The sequence below is a fragment of the Argiope bruennichi genome, chromosome 5, assembly GCF_947563725.1.
Source record: "Argiope bruennichi chromosome 5, qqArgBrue1.1, whole genome shotgun sequence".
Taxonomy (NCBI): domain Eukaryota; kingdom Metazoa; phylum Arthropoda; class Arachnida; order Araneae; family Araneidae; genus Argiope; species Argiope bruennichi.
Window position 1 is genome coordinate 102,968,644 of NC_079155.1, and position 22,345 is coordinate 102,990,988.

The 22,345-nt window shown below is 28.6% G+C and overlaps 1 protein-coding gene across 1 annotated transcript in view; it reads left to right on the top strand.

Annotated features, from left to right (window-relative positions):
- The first annotated feature begins 2,815 nt into the window (after nt 1–2,815).
- Nucleotides 2,816–22,345, top strand: part of LOC129969021 (uncharacterized) — a 38,611-nt gene continuing 19,081 nt past the window's right edge. Inside the window, exons 1-2 of the mRNA XM_056083417.1 lie at nt 2,816–3,019; nt 19,581–19,783. Coding sequence (XP_055939392.1) covers nt 2,932–3,019; nt 19,581–19,783 — 291 coding nt within the window. The 5' untranslated portion in view covers nt 2,816–2,931. The remainder of the gene's footprint in view (nt 3,020–19,580; nt 19,784–22,345) is intronic.

A 22,345-nucleotide genomic window follows, 5' to 3' on the forward strand; every position in this document is an offset into this window, starting at 1 on the left:
TCTATGAATAAGAGAGGATTATTCAACATGAATTTTACAAAATAATTGTTTTTAGGTGAAAACTTAATGAAAGTGTATTATTTTAAGCAATTCCGACATCTCAGTGATTTCAATTTTGTTCTCAACAATGATTTATGCTTTAAAATTTAAAAAAATTAATAAATTTTCTAAGAGGAAAACCATTAAAGATAATGTTTTCAAGTTTTTAATGAAGTATTTTTTATTCAGTTGCATTAAGACTTTGTTTTGATAATAAATTTAATTTTAAGCTCATTTAAGAATTCTTTTTTTTTAATTTGTTAGCTGAATAAGTTAGTGTTAAGCTTATTATTAATTTTGAAAATATCACAGAATCTTCTATCACTAAAAGTATGTCAGATGACGAACCCACAGCTACAAAACATCGCTCTGCGTTACGTTTAATATCCCTTTTAGATACGTGACATGTCTATAACAGTTAACACAAATCGGTCAATATCACGGTTGTTGAGTTTTTTTGAAAAAAAGAAACAAAGCAATCAATGCTAATAAAACAATTTTCAGATGTAATTACTGTATTTGAATGAAATCATCCTGTATTAAAAACCTGTTGCTCTTCCCAACTTTAAACCTTTTTTTTTTCCTTCTTTTTGAATCATTAAGGTCATTTTTTTAATTTTCAAATTTTATTGCTGTTAATAAATTATATGCAACATTTCCAAAATATTATCAGAAGTCAGATTTATATGTCATAGCTCTGTTATTTTTATTTTTAGATTACGTTAATGTAATTGATATAATTATGGATTCGAGATCTAGAATTAACAATGTTAAAAATCTCATTTTTGTTTTTGTTTGGCCAATACAAAATCTTCACTCTTTTTAAAATCTTTTTCTTAGTAACTGATTTGAGGGCATAAGGTGATTCGCTGTGCCTTTGGTTGAATTGTATGCAAATGAGATTTGATCTTCACATTAACGGCATTTTATGTTGAATAATTAAGTTAACAAATAAGCTAATAAGCAAAAATGAAACGATTGACTGTTGCTGTTGTTTCTAATGGCACTTGTCAAAGACAAGTCCTCTGACAAAGTGACACATCTTAAAAATATAACAAATAAACAGAATCCCTCTGAAATAATATTTTCTTAATGAAATAGTGAAATATTTATTGGTTATTAAATCAAAAATATAATTCTAAATTTATTAACATTTTTAATGCAGTTAATTCATTTGATGACACAATCTTATGGTAAAAAAGCTGTGTATTCCATTTAATATCTAACAGTGTATTGTTTGTACATTTGACTCCAAAATAAAATTCATCAGATACATTTGATTCGCTGCTTCTAAATACGAGTTTGTTTTAGAATGTTTTGATAAATCACATTTTTTTTTTTTGAATTTAAAGAGAGATTTTCAATATAAACTCAAGCTTGAATTGCATTACAAATTTTAAATTGCTTTTGAAATGTACTATCTGCTATGTTTAGTAATAGAATACAAAATTCTCTCACAAACTTGCTTAAAATACTTTACGTTGAAACTCTTTCTAGAAAGATAAAAATATCTGAATTCAAAACGTCGCTATTCACACTTTTAGCTGACGCTCATAAAAATACTTCTTTCCTTTTTTTTTCTTACTGATTCCGAATGCACTCTTTCTTGTCAAGATTGTTATTAGAAAAGTTCTTTTATTAAGTTATTCTGGTAACGTTAGTACAAAGTTCTATTTTAAACCAATTTTAAAGTAACATGCTTGCTCTAATTTTATTAAAAAATATTTTATTTTAGAAAGGGCTTTATTTTTTCTGTTAGAAAGTAATTTGTTTATTAGTTGGAAAAATTATTTATTTCTAGTTTTAAGCAACAGTGACTTTTAATGATTCATTTAAATGCGAAAATCTTTTTATTTTTTATTTTTCAATACCCACTTAATTTACTACTTTTCAAAATTAATTTTGCTATAAATAATTGCAAGCGATCAGATGTCTTTTTAATATTTAGGTTATCTTCTCATAAATAACTTTTACCCTTGATTCGCTTGTTTTTTAAGGAAGAAAAAAACACACGAAAGTAAAAAAGATACAAATTAATTTTTCAAATATTAATAATTTTTGAAAATAAATTAAATACAACAATGGATTCATTTTCTGAAGTATAAATCATATCAACGCAATTTCAGTCATAAATTTCTTTTAATTCTGCGAAACAGCATGTCAACCAAATTATTAATAATGTTGTTGTGTTTGTGTAATTGCCAGAAAAAAGAATAATTTATAAATAAATGAAGAAAGAAAGAACAAAAATAATGAATTAAGAACACGATTGAGAACAAGTCAATTAATTCTTGTATTTTTTTATGACAAGGAAATGGAATGCTGCATTTTTTTAATAACGCAATTGAAATCGAAATAAACCCTTCATAGCACTTCCTATCTCCATTAAATCGAAATATCACGTTAAAGAGCATTTCGAATTTCAATTGTTCCATAACTAACCATCCGCGAAAAGTTGATACAACTTCCAAACACTTCCGACCTTAAAATAAAAACTTTCCAGTTACATAAACACAACAGAATAAGTCGTTTGCAATTTCTTTGTTTCCAAACGATTAAAATAAAAGACCATCTGCCAGTCGATAATTCCGAGGAAGAAAAAAATTGAAAAGAAAAGTCCTGTTGGGGAGGGGTTAATACCTGCTGCCCGAATATTATCCGCAAGTGTCGTAAAAAAAGAAAAAAGAAAAAACACATTCCACCAAAGAACTTCTTCCTCCAAGGAGATGCGTTCTGTTTTTTTTCCTCGTTAGAAAGTGAATGGCCGCAAGGTTTAGCGACCCATTTCCCAATTTCACTGGGTCACTTGGTTACAGCTAAGAACTAGAAGGCAGAGTAGGGTCGGTCCAGCTCCAGAGTCGGACTGAAAAGTAACAGTTCCTCCCGTGGATCATGAGGGACCGAGTCATGAAACAAGTGGTTTTAACTCTAGTCTTGCTGTTCGTAGGTGAAATTTTCGCCTCACAGCCTCTTCCAACAGGTAAGATAGTTTCATATACTTTATTCAATAAAAAGCTGTGCTAATATAATTATTCATACCAAAGTATTCATTTTATGTAAGAATAGCAACGTAACAAACTTGATATGTTTAAGCTTGATAAAAATATTTCCTTAGTTATTTAAACATGAAAAAAAAATGGAAAATAAGATAAAAAGTAAAAGCTATTTATCTCAATACAAATAGGAATAAAAAGATTAATAAATGTAATGCCATTAATCATAGAATAGTTTTTTTTTTTTTACTTTTTTTCTTTTTTTCAACATCAGCCAGAACACTTTTTTTTAAAAATAAGAAAGTCCTTTTCAGATATTCTTCATTTTTTTTAAACTTCTTAAAATAAGGAATCAATTTTTACATTTTTAGTGACAACGTTTACATTGCTTTATTAACAGCCATGAGCAAGTCTGACTATTGTATTAGTATTGATGACAGCTTGAAATTAATGTTATCTATTTTTTTAAAGTTTTTTAGAAGTAAAAAAAAAAGAAAATTATTTATGTAAATTTATTGATAAGTGAAAAATGTATCATGGTCTTGGATTTTTTTAAATGGGATTCTAAATTTTATTATTTAAAACCAATGCTTCCACGAAAACCTCTTCGAGTTTGAAATTAATTCAAGCCAGCTGAAGTCTAATTCTGTATTTTTTAAGTAAAATTTATAAAATAAATTTACAGTTTGATTAAACCATGGTTATATTTGGTGATTTATTAACTATAACGTTTGCATAAACTAATCATTGCTGTTTTTTACTTAGAGAAATACGATTTTTAACAGGTTTTTAATCATAAGTTTTCTGTCACAGTTTTTTTCATAAATATTTTTCAAATTTCCCAGTATGAATGGAATTAGTTTAGTGACAAATGTGTCATGAATATCATATACTGTGTCCGGTCAATATTACTTAACAATACGAGGTTAGCCCTTAAAAACAATCATTCAATGACCTTGATAAGATTATTATCTGTCCTTATAGTGGCTATCCACTTTTTGGAATAGTTTTTATGTACTATATTCTGTTAAGACCATTATTAAAACTTCATTAATTCTAAGTTAAAAGATATGTCGATACCATTATGATTGAATTAATAATTTCTAAAAGAATTAAGGTAGTGGTATATATTGGATTGTTAAGGAATGATAATGAAATACAGTTGAATTAAGATATTTTAGATTTCTAAAAAATAAAAATAATAATACTTGATTAAGTATAATATATTACTGCTTCTTTATTTAATAACTTATTTTGCATTGATTTTTTCTGTATTTTAGCAATGCTTGTGGATTGAATGTACTCTATAAGTATCAACCTTACAAGCATATTGGTGAATTTGTGAGATTTGTAATAAGTAAAAACTATCATTGTTCTTAAAATAAGGATATAACAATTTCATTACAATTTCCTGTCAATTATCAATAGATTTTAGATTGCAAGATTAGGAATAGGCCTAAGAAAAAATTTTAATTCCAAAATAGATAATATTGGAAAAGTTTATCTATTCAGTTTTTGATACTAGAACTCATTTTATAAAATAATTCGAATGTATCTCAAAAATGAATTGAAGGTATTATAGATATTTCCTAATATCTTTACGGTTTAAATTTTTATCAAATGATGTTATATTGTGCTTGATTTTTAAATCTCTCATGAAGAGAAACTATGATGGAAATATACGTGTTGTCTAATGTGACCTTGTGAGAATATTTAAGCATTTGAAGAAGTAATAACCTAAACGCATCTCATCGACAATTTAATAATGTAAGAACTTTTTAATATTCATATTTCGATAAAACCTCATTGGTTAAATACTGCTTCTACGCGAAGCTCAAAATTTTGCATATCTTTAATCATAGAATTTTTGAAAATGACTATTAAGGCATATAATGAAGCTGCGGAAATCTGAATTCGTTGCATTTCGTTGGCGTTAAAGTCATATAAATTGGAATAGGAGAAAACTTCATACTAGTTGTAAGAAATAACCTTGGAGTATATCACTTGAAAACAACTAAACAAAATATTAGAATTGCCGAATGAGCTTTTAAAAACTATAAAAAAAAGGGGGGAAATTCAGTGTTGACATGAAAAAAATTGACATTAGAAATAAGTGTCATTTATCAAATAAATAAAGGCAAGGCCTCTCGATATTATTTATATAATAAATGTGAGAATAAAGAATTGAAAACATCGCTTGGAATAGCTCTCATAAGAAGCAAGGTGCTGGTATGTGTGCAGTATTCAGATATCATATGTGCTAAAAATGTCAACTTATTACTTATATTACTGAGTCTATGTATCTTCGATATGTTATAAACCGTTAGTTTCTTTCAGAAATATCCCAGTTGTAAGCTATAAAAACGCTACTAATAAAATAAAATAAAATAATATAATGATATTTTTTGTATTATCTCATTAAAAAATATAACTGTTATATAATGAAACAATGTAAGCCTTCTATCGGTAACATTTTTTTTTTTTTTACTTAAAAAAAGGTTTTTCACTTTTTTTCATTAAGAATTTTAAAATACATGATGAACTTTATTACTCTTATTGTAGTTGATCATTAAAACTAATTTCATAACGAATTTTGATTTTTGGCAATTAATAACAGCATTAGAACAATATCATCATAATTCTATATTAAAAGCATAAAAATAATACCATGTTTTGTAATTTTTAGAATACATTTTACAAAAATAATATATATTTAGTAAAAGATCTGATTAAAAGCACTGTAGAAACGCTTCGCAAGCGAATTTTGCATTTTGAGGACTTCTCGTTCTTCCAACTTTTGGATTTTGTTAAAATTTTCACTAAGAGACTTTTTCTTAGATTCATATGAGATTTTAATACTTTTTTTCATACGAGATATTCTCTTAGATTCAAAGTTTGTAGATTTACAGCTCTTTATTTCGCAATTCCGCTGAAAAAAAATGTGTTCTTCAACAGCCGACAGAAGCTTAACAACTCTCTTTTATTTCCAAATGTCATGTTTTAAACTAATATTAATATTCGCTTGTGCCAAAAGGCATGTTTAATTAAATATGTTGAAAATGCTGAAATTTTAAAAAATAATTATTGTTGTTAAAACTACTTCATAATCGACCGCATTAAAAATGTCTTTTTTAGCAGACGAAATTAATATATGTATGCTAATTTTGTTATGTCTGACTCTGACGCTGTCTGAAAGTAAACATTTAATAACTGCCCTCTGCAACCATAATAATTAATCTCTAATATATTTTCAAACGTTAATTAATGCTAATTTTTAACAATATCTAAGGTGGAATGACCTCATTAATAAATATTTTTCGACCCGCTGCATGTATTGATTTTCAAATGTAATGTATGGATGAAAATTAGAAAGGAGCATCGCCATACTTTTTAAAAACCTGTGTAATACTTTTTGAAGATTCTTCTAATAAGTATTCAATGAAAATTTATTCAGAAAAAAAGCATTTGGTGTCCATTTCCTTGCAGTTTTTAAAAATGCACATCTGCATTTGATAACATTTTTACTTATTTTTGTCAAACTTGAATTAATTTTGTTGAACCTGTTTTATCGAACATGCTCCAAATAATTTATCACAATGGAAAATTCTTGTAAATTTTATGCATAAATCCAAACCTGTCACATATCTGGCTTTAATCATTCTTTTCAAACGCAGGTGCAAGTTCTTTGTCGTAACATTCAGTGCATCGTTTGAAAGAAATTTTAGTCGATTCACTGATGTAAATAATTCACCAATAGAATTTTTTTTCGACGCGGTTTACCGTTTGATCGATCAAGCAAGAATCGCAGTTTACAACTGAATGAACTTATCTACATATTTCCTTGAAATTTAACTTGCATTGCAATCGCCTGTGGTGTAAAATGGTTTAAAGCTATCAATCTAATAGTCGTTTCTGACAAATATTTTTAAGGAATTTATCAAAATGAAATATTAAATATCAAATAAAAAATAATAAATAGAAAGTATAGATATTTTCAGTTTTTTAATATAGGACCTCAAACGAAAATAATAAATAAATAAACAAATAAAAAATGTTTTATGTATAGATATATCTAATCATCGTAAAATAAATCGATCATTTGGCTTAATTGATCAAAAATGAATGACAACGAATTTAATTTTACATCATTCTTTAGATTATTTTAGGAATAAAAAGTATCAGTTTCAAATCTTGTGTTTGGAATATTATTAAACTTTTTTATAATTTTCTTCTATTTTCTTTTAATTTTCTATTATTACTATTTTCCAAATAAAAGGCATAATTCCAAACCTGCTTTTTAACATCCGAGCCACAGTGCAACAGAAGGAACTGCTCTATGGTTCAGATATTAAAACAGAAAATAAATTAGCAATATAATTCTATTCTTTTTTCGCTTTTTTTTACCAAAACATATTTGGACACTTTAAGATGTAATTACAAAATTGTTCTTTTAATCAAAATTAACCTTCCTGGAAGATTTGTATTCTACAATAGTTAACTGATATATTTTCCTTTACATATTGCATAATCATGATATATTCGACTCATTTGAAAAAAAAAATTCTTTGTTATTTTACTTAAAACTTCTGTATTGAAATTAGAGGCCGTTCTTCATTTATTTGAGGATTTTATGATTTCTTTAAAATAAATTAAACAAATTGAAACAGATATATTGACTTGTAAACCGCGTTCAGTTTTGGATTTCTATTGGTTTTCAGAAATTTTTTCAGTTTTAATTTGTTTGATAGTGGTGCGATAGATCAATTTTTTTCTTACCCTTTTCTGTAAATATTTGAAAGCAATAATTTTTTAGCGCATTTGTTCTAAAATAGCGATTTAAAGTAAATTTAAAACAAAAGAATATTTTTCCCATGCGACCCCCTAATTTTGTGCTGCAACAAAAATCTTTTTAAACCTTTTTATGTATTGATTAGTGTAAGAAATTCTTACAGATACTTAAAAAAGTTTCAGATTATTATCTTAAGAAGTAAAGTTTGTGATGGTTTTAATTTATAGATCCAGCCATACACGTTAAATTTCTTTCTCCTAAAATAAATTTTTATAATTTTGTTTGAGATTGATTGTTTTATATTATTTGATTATAGATAGTCAAAAATTATTAATGAAATTGCATAGAGAAATAGAATTGTGAATCATAAAATTCGATATAGAAAATTTATTTAATCTTTTTTAAGCTTCTCTCATATTTCACTTTTTCACTCACTTTTTTATAGAAGTTCTGGGGATGTAATTCTGACGCCTTAAAAATTTATTTTATTCATCTAAGCTGTTACAAATATCAAAATCGATTCTATTATTAATAAAATTAATATTCTAAATAAATAATTTGCTTGAATAAATTTAAAAAATTCGACGAATTTAAAAATAAAACTTAAAAATTCGAATTATATATAAAAAATATTTTCAATTAAACTTAGGTTTTGCTGTGCTAAGAAACCGAAAAAAAATGGCTAAAATGGTTAAATAATCTAAAACTGAATAAATTATCTAAATGTCATTAGGATGTTGATCCTGATTATGATACGATTGTTTACTGATCATCATAGTTTTATGTGTAATAGTCACATGAATTTTATGTGTATTAGTTGAAAATTATTATGATTAAATTCATAAATGATAGAACTATAACTCGGTAATAGTATACAGCGAATATTCGTTACCGAAGCCATTTCCTCTGCTGTTTACACGAGTGACTAGTGAAAGTGTTTCTATTCTATTATGGCAAAAATACATGCATACTTTTATATGATCTCTGAATGCTAAATGCATATATAAGATATATTAAGCCTAAATATGAATTTTACTAAGACAGTAAACCGCATCAAGAACAAAAGAAAAAAACTATGCTTTTGAGTTTTATGTTCTTGTTAGATAAGCGAATTAATTTCCTTTTTTTTATACTTTTGTTTTTTCTATATTGGTACAATGCATTAATCGAAATTACAAGTTGATTCGTTATTTTAAGTTATTCTATTAATTCCAATTCCTATTCTAGCAAATTCTAAAGAATTATTTAAAAATAGATCATGCATTAAATAGTAGCAAAGCACTCGACAGTAATTTATGTCAGTTTCTTTTTTTGACGTCAAAATCAGTCTTTTTCTATAAATTCAATACTTTATCTTCCGTTTTCAAATTTATTCTTATCAGAAACAAGTTACAAGCAGGAATTGATTTTCGATTTTATCGAAATTTTTCCTTTTTATTCAAAGACAAACGCAGCAAAACTATAGAAAAAATATAAATGCAAATCTCCAAAGAAGGCGACAAAAACGTAAAATAAAGCTGAACAAATTAGAACTTGATCGTATATTGACAGTTTGAAAGAGCGACAAAACCGTTATTCAAGCTCACTGGCGTGTGACGCATTCGAAAAAAAAAAATGTTTTCTGTTTTCAAAACTTAACTTCTGGAATAGCTAAACACACAAAAAGAAGTAGTGAAACACTTTCGAATTCAATGAACCCTATCGAATGACCTCATTTTTCTTTCGCTGATGAGATTGCCAATTTTCTTTTTCGCTGAAATTTCTGTATTCTTAGTACTTTGTTTTCGTTGAATGGCAACTGATCAGATGGCAAGTAGGCGTTAGGTTACAGAATGAGGAATGACAACTACTAAAAACGACTTACTTTCTTGTTTTCCGTTTTTATTTCGATGTTTTAAAAGTGCGTTTACCTGCGCCACACACTTCCTCAGTTCGGTTTGATTCGTTTCCCTTTCATGGAAACGAATTAACATTCTTTTTTTGTTGTTTTTGAAAGATAAATGCCTTTCAGTAAGAAACTTTAATAAAAATAATTTTCATTGAATGATTATTGCGCGAATGTTTCTCATAATTAGGACAAATTACACAAAAACTCCCATTCCTCAAAATATCTAGTCCATTGTTCAGTTTTTAATCATAGTTTATTTGCATAATCGTAACTCCAATCAAAGCTTAGTTTATTATGCTTTCAAGGAGTTATTTTTAAACTGAAAAGAATCACTAAAGGAACTGAATAAAGCCAAATCTTAAATCTATACTAATAATAAAAACGAACGCGCGTATGTCTTTCTGTCTACTAATGATGTACAAAACAGACCATTGAACTTGAAACGACTAAATTTGGTGGAAAACAAGCTTTGAATTGGATGAATGTGTACTTCTGGGGGATTCTTTTGAAATTTTAATTAGAATTTATCTAATTCATTCTAGAATTCTAATTCATTCTATAATTCTAATTCATTCTATAATTCTAATTCATTCTAGAATTCTAATTCATTCTAGAATTCTAATTCATTCTAGAATTCTAATTCATTCTAGAATTCTAATTCAAAACCAAGTCAAATTTTAAATCTATACCAATAATAAACGAAAGAGCGTATGTCTTTCTGTCTACTTATGATCAACATTACAGATCATTAAAGTTGAAATTACCAAATTTGGCGGAAAACAGGCATTGAACTGTACGAATGTGTACCTTTGAGTAATTCTTTTGAAATAATTAGAATTTCTCTAATTCAAAATTAATAAAAATCTTCAAGGCCAAATTTTAAAGAAATATAAGTGTTCGGGTGAAAGTTATTCATACATTAGCTTTGTTTGTCAATAATAGGATTTATATTCAATGCATTGATATAGTATAAATTTATGAATAACATTTAAAATTATGAATTTATGGATTAAATTTAATGAAGAGTTAAATTATAATTGAAAATTAAAATGCATTGAAAATAGTAAATCTAAAAAAAAAATTAGTTTTTATACGATTCGGAAATACTATTTGCATGTTTAAGGCTCAACTCAAAACATCAGTAAAATCGTTATACGCGAACAGTTAAAAATCAGTCATCTAGAATATGTATATAATTATTGGCATCATGGTATTTAAATACAATTATATCTTATTTTTGTACTTTTAAAAACACAAATAATCATTTTAAAAAATAGAGATTTCAATAAAACTTATAAAAGCATGGTAAATATTTTAAAGAAGGCTCACAAGACACGATAATTAAATGGGGAAAATGTCAGCCTTATGCTCTCAAGTTTGTTTTCTGTTACAATTTTGTTGAATTTTGTTTTACATTACCGATTGCAGAACGTTAAAGAATAATTTTTTTAAATGGATACTGTGTTAAATTAAATGTCGAACATGCAATACTATGAAAATATCAGAATATAAAGAAGTATCTATATATACCAGAATATAAAATAGTACCATTTTAAAAACAGGTACTTAAAAAAAAATGCACGCTTCAGCGAAATTGTAGTTTGTGGAATAGCGAGAGTTAAAAGTTTCTAAAGAATAAAACGATTCTTTTTTCTTTTTCGTTCCTAGACATCATTTATGACTTTGTCAAAGGGTCTTTGTCTGTGGAATAATATTTTATAATTTGACTTTTATTTATTGGAACCTGAACCTCTCTGGCCCTCCCTTTATTTATGCACCACTAGTTTTCGGCCGAAGAGAAAGCCTCATAAAATATAACGGCTGATAATTAATTATCTGAGATATTCCGAAAGATAAAAAAAAAGAAAAATTACGATTAATTTTTTTCTGATATTTAAAGATTTTGATACAGAAATATTCTTTTTTGTTTTGAAACTTTCTTATTACAGGACGAAAATTAAATTTGCTTGTATAAAATAAATGCTCCAACAGTTCAAACATTGAAGGATATGTATGTTTTTTAGATAAAAAGCGATACAAAACGAATTCATGCGATTATCTTGTAAAACGCATTTTGTTAAAGATATCATCGCAATTTTATATTTAACTAGCTGCATTTGGTGTTCAGCTCTTCGCGGGACTAAGACTCGCTAAAATGTTCAATTAATTATTTTTTTTAACTTGGACTCTTAGAAGTTTTTTCAGCGGGCCGTGGTGGCCTGGTGGTAAGGTCTCGGTTTCGGATCCGGAGGGTTTCAGGTTCGAGACCCGATTCCACCGAAGAACCGTCGTGTAATAGGGTCTGTTACACGTTAAATCCGTCCTGACCAAATGTCCTCCCGCTGGTGTGGAGAGGGGGTGCCAGCTCAGGTGTCGTCCTCGTCATCTGACCGCGGTTCAAAATGACGAGGTCCGTCCCAAAATAACCCTAGTGTTGCTTCAAACGGGACGTTAATATAACTAAACTAAACTAGAAGTTTCTTCAGGAAAATTTTTAAGCTTCAAATTTTGATAGTCATATAACTTACACTATTATAGGAACCTCGTACCGTTCCGTTCATTGAACTGGGCATCTCTGTAATTTTCTGTCATCTCCAGTAGAATTTGAACTTTAAATATATTTATTTTTCAAATAATGTGATTTAAATACTGAGGAATGTATCGTTTAATTGTCATAGAATTTTAAATCGTTATTATTAGTCCTTCGACTTACAGATGATTCGTCGGGGATATAACACCAAACCTCTTTCTGGAACAATTATTGAACAGTAATTTTTTTGAAAATAAAAAAAGGATCAAATAAATAATTGATGATATTGTAAATTAACAATTTCAATTTATTTAAGTCTTAACAATGATAATTTCTCAATGGTTTCATAGATATATTTGTAATTGCCCTCTAATCAAAATCTACTGTATTAATGCAATCGTGAATCTAGATGTTCTGTAATATACATTTTTTTTTTAGTCTTTAAAAGAATCATATATATTTTAAATCGTATTACGGTGAAGGCCGTTTTAATATGTTAATATTTACAAGCTAGTATACTGTCTGAAAATTGCCAAACAATAAGTAAAAATTGTTCAAAATCTTTTACTGGACAGACTGTCAGTCACTACAGTTACATTATATACTTACTTTCTAACAAGGAAACAGGCGTTTACTATAAAAGGACTTTTCATAATTTACCGAATTTCAACTAGATTTTAAATTAGAAGTTTTTCCCCATTTTCCAGGTGTATTATTACTCCAGCGCCATCCTTTCACCACTTTAAAAAAATTTAAATTAGCTTTTTAGTGACATAAATTTAATTTATTCACAATTTTTACAGTTTTTATAAAATCTAAAAATATTTTTTAAAATGTATTTTGCAGTAATATTTTTCATTTTTAGTTACTATATTTATACTCCCTAGTGATTCAAGCGATTATATTTAGCATATTCTTTGGTGTGCATTCTTCTGTTACATATCTAATATATATTATACTGCTTTTTAAATATATATACAGTAGACTCCCGATTATCCGCGAGCGGGTTATCCGCGCCTGCCGCACAAAGTTTTTTTTTTTTTTTTTTTTTTCAAAAAGGTGCAGTTTTACAGTTATGCTTTTGTAATTAGATAATACATTACAGTATTAAAACAGTACATATGTATTAATTTTTCTGTGCATCCTTGACGCCTCTCGTAAATACAAAGCACTTTTCTGTTTTCATTAACAAAATGCATTTTAGGTTAGTTTTGAGTGATATACTAAAATATTAAGCGTTAGTTAAACATTTCCTGCTGTTTATTTTACGTTTTGTTGTAGATAAAACGATTTTTCAAAGTTGGAATGACTGTTTTCTTTTTTGCTATACCCGTTTTTAGCTTTTTTCGGATTATCCGCGATTTTTGTTATCCGCGGCGGCCGCGCCACCCAATTCCGCGGATAATCGGGAGTGTACTGTATATATATGTAATGATATCACTAAATCTAAATTAAATCCTAATTAATTTCTTAATTTTTATCTTAATTTAGGCCATAATAACTTTATTTTATAATATTCTCTTATTTCCTAATCTGATTCCACTTTATTTTTTATTTAATTAATGCTACAGAAACACTGTAAAAATGCTTAAATCCGCACTTTAACACGCTCCAAGTGAAGGTATAAATAAAACTGTCAAGAGAATTCTTTTAAAAGATAACTATAGTCCTCTTACCTAAATCGACATGTGTAAAGAAATCCCTATCAGAATCTGATAGTATATAATCATTGGGAATAAATATTTCTTTCTCTTTCGCTCCTATGTCGTGCTGTAGATTGACGTACCTCGTCGCTTCTTGCTTGTACTTGCTTGCTTGTAAAATATGCCTCATGAGAAGGAATAAAGCGAAGTTTAAAAATTCAAAGTATCTCGTCTTTCTACAGCCACGAAATTGATCAAAAATATTTGCTTTACATGCTATATAGTTTTCCTATGGATAGAAAAATCAAACCTAAAACATAATCATGTGATGATGTTTCGCACAAAAAATTCGAATGACCCTTAATTGTTTTAAAGAAAAATTATCTAATGTAGGTCAATTAATTCAAAAATACAAGTAAATTTTTATTTTCGATGAAAAATATTCTTCATATTTTTCACGGAAGTCCAATGCGTGATGTGTTTTAATTATAAGATTTTGTTTACTTTAATGCAGTGGTGCGTTAAGCAATTTTGCTGATATAACAAAAAGTGGCTGCTCCAGTTCAGGTTCATTAATAATGCCAAATCATCAATTCGCGTTCGATTAGAAATCTCCAAGGATTCATCAGTCATCATTACTCATTCTTAATGGCTCGCTATGGTTGTAACGCATTGGTCATATTTATCTTAAATAAGTCACGCAATCAGCGTTTGTGCAATTTTTATAAATTGGTATTAGCTTTATTTTCAAAAAGTTGATTAGAGACATAAAAATATAAAGTAAATTGTGAAATGAAACATTTGATCTGAGTTCTTTATTGATGCTAAAAAACTAATTGAGGTTCAAAAAATTGTCTCTCGTTCTAGATAAAAAAAAAAAAAAAAAAAAAAAAAAAAAAAAAAAGAATTTAAAAAAATTCTTAGCTGAAAAAAACTCATTTATCGTATTTACTAAAGATCTAGTGATATTTTTATTATTATTCATTTTGATTAGCTTAGATTGCGAAAATTTTTCTCTAATACCATGTATTTATCTAAATACCACATGTTAAAATATGAAACGAATTGTGACGAAAAACGAAAGACATATTGTGAAACGAAACATTTCAACTCAACATTTTATTGCTACCAAACTAGTGCTAAAAAGAAAAATTATGCTAAATAACAACAAAAAAAAACGTATTTTGATTATGGATTAAAAAAATTATATAGAAAAATTCTTTTGAAATCTGTGAAAACTAGAAAATTAATTATACTTTGTGATTTTCGTTATTATTCATCTTAAATGACTCAGATTTCTAACAGCCTTTCCTAATTCACATGTTCCCATGATTTCCCTGAGTGATACATAATAAAATAAATTGGTAGAAACCACAAGATAAAAAATGATTTAATTTACTTTCTATTGATGCTAAAGAACTAATTGAGGTTAAATCAAAAGGAAAGCTGTCCTCTATCTTGGATAAAAGATCCTAAGAGGCAAAAAATTCATTTGTCCTCTTCAGCAAAAGTCTCATGATTTTCTTTATTATTCATCCTGATTGACTTAGATTGCTAACAGCCTTCCCTAATTCCACAGAATCATATGATTTTCTTAACTACCGCATGATAAAATAAATTGATAAAAGTACGTGATAAAAATACCCCTTTCAATTTACATTCTATTGATTCTAAAGAACCTAATTGAGGTTAAATCAAAAGGAAAGTTGTCCTCTATCTGGAATAAAAGACCCGATAAGGCAAAAAAAAATTCATTTGTCTTCTTCAGTAAAAATCTCATGATTTTCTTTATTATTCATCCTGGTTGACTTAGATTGCTAACAGCCTTCCCTAATATCACAGGATCACATGATAAAATAAATTAATAAATGCATATGATAAAAATACCCCTTTCAATTTACTTTCTATTGATTTTAAAGAACTAAGTGAGGTTAAATCAAAAGGAAAGCTGTCCTCGATCTGGAATAAAAGATCCGAAGAGGCAAAAAATTCATTTGTCTTCTTCAGCAAAAATCTCATAATTTTCTTTATTATTCACCCTGATTGACTCAGATTACTAACAGACTTCCATAACACCACAGGATCATATGATTTCCCCACGTGCCGCATGATAAAATAAGTTGATAAAAGCACGTGATTAAAATACCCCTTTCAATTTACATTCTATTTATTTTAAAGAACCAAATGAGGTTAAATCAAAAGGAAAGTTGTCCTCGATCTGGAATAAAAGACCCGAAGAGGCAAAAAATTCATTTGTCTTCTTCAGTAAAAATCTCATGATTTTCTTTATTATTCATCCTGGTTGACTTAAATTGCTAACAGCCTTCCAACATCACAGAATCACATAATAAAATAAATTGATAAAAGCACATGATAAAAATACCCCTTTCAATTTACTTTCTATTGATACTAAAGAACTAATTGAAGTTAAATCAAAAGGAAAGCTGCCCTCTATCTTGGATAAAAGACCCGAAGAGGCAAAAAATTCATTTGTCTTCTTCAGCAAAAATCTCTTGATTTTCTTTATTATTCATCCTGATTGACTTAGATTGCTAACAGACTTCCCTAATATCGCAGGATCACATGATTTCCCTAAGTTCTGCATGATAAAATAAATTGATAAAAGCACGTGATAAAAATACCCCTTTCAATTTACATTCAATTGATTCTAAAGAACCTAATTGAGGTTAAATCAAAAGTAAACTTGTCCTCGATCTGGAATAAAAGACCTGAAGAGGCAAAAAATTCATTTGTCTTCTTCAGTAAAAGTCTCATGATTTTCTTTATTATTCATCCTTGTTGACTTAGATTGCTAGGAGCCTTCCCTAATGTCACAGGATCACATGATAAAATAAATTGATAAAAGAATTGAAAATTGATCTTCTAATATCATATTAACTAAATATCTTATCTTATAATATTATATTAACTAAATATCTTATCTGCTTATATTATATTAACTAAATATCTTATCTTCTAATATCATATTAACTAAATATCTTATCTTCTAATATTATATTAACTAAATATCTTATCTTCTAATATTATATTAACTAAATATCTTATCTTCTAATATTATATTAACTAAATATCTTTTCTTCTAATATTATATATATATATATTAGTCTTATCATTCTAAATATTATATTAACATTTTTCTGCTGAAACATTTAGTTTATATTTTCCAACTTTGTTTCATAGGTAAAACCTGATTCTTTCACGATTCCAAGTATTTGAAACGAATTGTTTCAGCCTTTATACTTACCATTTCCTCGTATTGTTTTATTTAGCCTTATGTACACCCAAATAATTTTGAGGTAGCTTCCTATAGGAAGACTACCTATTTTTTTCTATCACTTAGGTATAATATTTGTCAAATTTTATTGTTATATATCGTTTTCTGTCACTTCCAAATTGATTTTGTAATGATCTATTCTCATTAAATTAGAGCGGAAACATTGTTTAATAACGGAGCAAGTTTCATGATTTGTTAATCCCTTTCAATTCGTTGCGTTTTACAATTGATACTATTTCTATTATTTTACATTATCTTCTTGATAATCTGTGAATTTTTTTCATTTATATTATATTCTTTTAAAATTCTTACTTAAGTAAAATCTATTTTTTTATGATCAGTCATGTAAGACATAAGAAGAATTTTTCAGTTACAATGCATGAATTCAATAATTGAGTCAATAAAAGTATTGTTCTATAAAAAAAAAACTGGTTTTATAATTCTTCATGCTGAGTGGCTTTATTCAAATTTAATAAAGATAATTCGTATCAGCTTAATCAAGCTGTGTTGGATTTCTTTTGTTATTTAACTAGATCACCCCTAATTAATAATCCTTGTGGTTACAGGTATTTCCTTAAACTACTCTCTTACTTATTATACTTATTATTTGTAAACCAAATGGATCAATAGCACCTATACTTCACATGCACTTCTTAATATAGGTGTTATCCTCTCTAATCCTGCATCTAGGGCAATGTTGTGAATACCGTAAATGCTTTACATCAATAATACATTATGTGCAAAATTATTACATTGTGTGCAGAGCAAAATCGAATTTCGGGATTTTGAATGGAAAAAAACGAGAGTGATCTTACTGAAACTTTCTCGCATGTTCTTTAGTAAGAGTGTCACATCCCCATTTCCCTCGTATAAAATTGTGGACTTTCGAGAAGACCGTGAAGGCCACGACTGCGCAGATTTTTATTTTCAATGTCGCGCGCATGTGACTTTTCCACTTTGAACTACATGGATACGTCTTCGAGGATTTTTTAACAACTGATTGAAGCTAAAATTTAATATAGAACTGCAATTTTAATAATAGGAAGAACACACGAAATTCATTTATCTAAATCATTGTATTTTACAGGTATCGCGTTTACATGAATGCTCATGCACAGACTGACAAACGATTAACTCATATACTGATATGCTCATGTAATGACTGACAGACGATTAACTCACGTGTAGATATGCTCATGTACAGGCTAACAGACGATTAACTCATATACTGACATACTCATGTACAGATTGACAGACGATTAACTCACGTGTAGACATGGTCATGTACAGACTAACAGACGATTAACTCATATACTGACATATTCATGTACAGGCTTACAGACGATTAAGTCACTTGTAGACATGCTCATGTACAGGCTAACAGACGATTAACTCATATACTGACATATTCATGTACAGGCTGACAGACGATTAACTCACGTGTAGACATGTACAGGCTAACAGACGATTAACTCATATACTGACATATTCATGTACAGGCTGACAGACGATTAACTCACGTGTAGACATGTACAGGCTAACAGACGATTAACTCATATACTGACATATTCATGTACAGGCTGACAGACTATTAACTTACATGTAGATATGCTAATGTACAGGATAACAGACGATTAACTCACATATTGACATATTCATGTACAGGCTGACAGACGATTAAGTCACGTGTAGACATGCTCATGTACAGACTGACAAATGATTAACTTAAATGACCTTTTATGCCGTATTAGCAAAAGATGTTGCACCATATTTCCACAATATTGTTCTATATTTCGAATGTCGGTTATTGCCATGAAGATATCGTCACGCTGTTTTTGCATATTTTTTGCTAATAGATTATGGACATGATGCTTGTTAAATCTGACGGAAAAAATCAGACATTCTCTTGCGTTGTGACAGGATTATAGGTTCTGGAATGTCTTCGTCACTTTAATACTGTCAGAATTACCATGATTATATTTTCATCTATAAATTTTTGAAAATATACCAAAAATATATAAACAAATTTGGAAACTACAGCTCTATGATATTGAATTGAAAGTATTATTAAAATGATTAGCTTCATTGATAAGATAATATTTCTTTGTAATCAATAATTCATTTGATAAATCGTCTCCAGATTTTTTTTCCTAAAATTTAATGTAAAAAAAATATTATTTGGCATCACTAATGAAATTAGAAGAAATTTTATTTTGCTAATAATTATTGAAACAATCTCGAGGTTAGAAAACAAAAATAAAAAACCAATTTTTGTATTTATGGCTAATTCTGAACTCTCTTTCGGAAAATGAAATAGAAGTATTGTAAAATATGAAACTATATCTAGTATTAAAATAATCTATTTTCGATACAGACTTAATCACACTGTTTTCTCATTTGTAGATGACAGCAAACACGACGACGAGGATGATCCCCTCCTGCACACTCTTCACAATGTCCTCATCTCGAAAATGTCCGAGGCGAGGAGCACAGTTCTGCATGGAAGCCCTTCAGGACAAGTTCTGGTCATGGATCCCTTTAAAATGGAGCCTCTCTCTCTTACAGTCCAAGAGCCCAAGGGATTTGTCAACGTATCTTTGCGAAAGGTAAATTTATTTGTTTTTTTTTAATTCGTTCTATATTGAATCACATTATCAACAAATTTTAATTTTGTCTTTGCGTCATATTGTAAGTTTGGGGTAGAATAACTAGCAAAGAGGGACATATTTTTAATTTATTAAAAATTCCCAATTTATTTAATTAAAAATTATACTTTACTTATAGGTAATTTCTGCTATCTCCTGTTAATGGAATTGCACTCCCTTGTCCTTGTCAGTACGTCTTTAGAAGTGTCTTTAATACGAATATGTTGATGTTTGATTAAACTGGAACTTTGAAACACCATTACGATATAAAGGGTTAAAAAGATTTATAAATAAGTACTAAACAGTTATTAAAAGTATAAACAATTGCAATTATTCAAACTTAGTAATTAGTGATTTGATTCTAATGCTGTTTTCTTTTACATTCCGCTCAGTAATTTTGCCAAAGTCTCAGAAATGATCTGTAACTATTAACTTAAAATATAGTTCTAAAAAACGAAGCTGAGAAGCAAATCTCAGATAAATTTTAGGGGATGCATGTTTTGACCATCAGTTAGGTTGGTGTAAAAATTAGTTCAGTTTTTTCCTGCAAAATAATATCTGCTCTTAAACTTTTATTAATAATATGCCTCCATTTTGTTTGGTAAATATTTGCCATATTTTTTGCAAAATTTTTATCTCACATTCGTAGAATTTCCAGTTTTTATAAGCAAAAAACTCATCAGAGTGAGTCTATAAAGTAAGTTTTATCAAGCGAATTAAGTACTACCTGAATGGCCTTCACTAAAAGATATTGTAAAAATATAAAGAAACAACAAATGAATAGAACAAAGACGGAGATACGTAATGGATATAGCATCACTTCTTAACTGAACAATATTTTTTTACAAATCACTAAAAATCTGTATAATCTTTCATTGTTATGAAAAGATATAAATCCTAAATTATTTATTGATTCAGGATATTTTCTTTGATTACTTAGTCAATATTCATTGGTTTTGAATAATGCACGTTGGAATAACTGAACATAAATAATACCTTTGCAACTCTATCCATTACCGGCATAAACTTCTTTTGAAGAATTTCAGTTTTAAAGTTAGTTTGCACTCGCTCATTGCGATCTCTCCGGGAATCTTTTCAATCAATGTTATGATAAACAGTACACATCACAACAGCCGGCGTCCTGGCATAGGGGTAGCGCGTCTTCCCCGTGATCTATACGTCCTGAGTTCGAGTAACGGTTTGGGCATGGTTGTTCTTCCTTTGTTCTATCTGTGAGATATGTGAATGCGCACTCCTGTAAAAAGGGGTTGTGCAAGCGAATGAGTGATGCGTGAGTGACAAAGTCTTACTCTTGGTCCTAGTTGGCGCTACTGAAAAAACAAGAGACGCTCCCCCACCGGCTTAAAGTCGCTGTCTTCGTAACAGCTGGCTTGTCCAAGACAAATGCCATAAGAAACAACAAGTCACAACGCCCTTTATTATTCATTTTAACTAGACGGGGTGGTCTCCTTCAACATTTTCGTGCATATTCTATTATAAAAGTATTACTCCCTCATCACCTCGTATAAAATGGCGCACTTTAATTCAAGGCCGTTAATGCCATTAGTGCTCCTATTTTTATTTCCAGTGTATGAGATTTTTGTGCATCGTAGAATAGAAGTGAATATGCATTTCGTACATCTTTTTATCAACCGATTAAAATCGAAAATTGAATATAAATATAAGACAACATATTACATTTCATTTATCACAGTTGTTGCGATGTTGATTCATCATGTTTACATACATGTGAAGGCACATATATACAGTCGTTCAACCCATTAACTAATATAGTTCAAAATTTGTTAAGAATCTGCACTTTCGATGCTAAAAAAGACAAAATTATTCCATTACGTTTTGTAGTTATGAAGTTCACTTATAATTGGACAATCAGATAGATAAATCTTTCTGATGGATTTCATTCAATCTACGAATGTTAATTTAAGACCACATATTAATACGTCTAACCGAAAATGTTCAGATTTCCGTATGACCTATTAGTTTCAGATTTCGTGTTCATAGCTATACAGGCTGCCATAATTCCAAAAGTATGTTTTCGGATTTGGCAAAGTCTAAAATGGAGACACTTCAAAATCTCCAGTTAGAATTTTTTGACGATTACAATGTTTTCTCTAATAAAGTAGAGTCCACTTTCAAAACGTTTAGTGTGTAAACTGTAGATATGATACACTGTGGTCATTGAATTTCGTTCATTTGACACCGAACTCAAATATCTATATTCTGAAAACCCCCAGTTTTTACAAAGACTCGTTGGAGGTTGAAAAATGGAGTTGGAATTTTACTCTAATATCATGTCTGAAATATGACGATCCTTATTGTTGATAGCAATTGCTATCAATTTAACCCTTTCGGCCCTGTTGGGCATATATGTCCCGAAGATCAGGTTTCATTCTTTAGTGTATAAATAAATCCTAATTTTTATACATCTTATCGTAAAAAGAACCTTTTCCGCATGGGATTTAAGATTTTAATCATCCGAAAGTTGGGTCGAAAAAGTTAAGT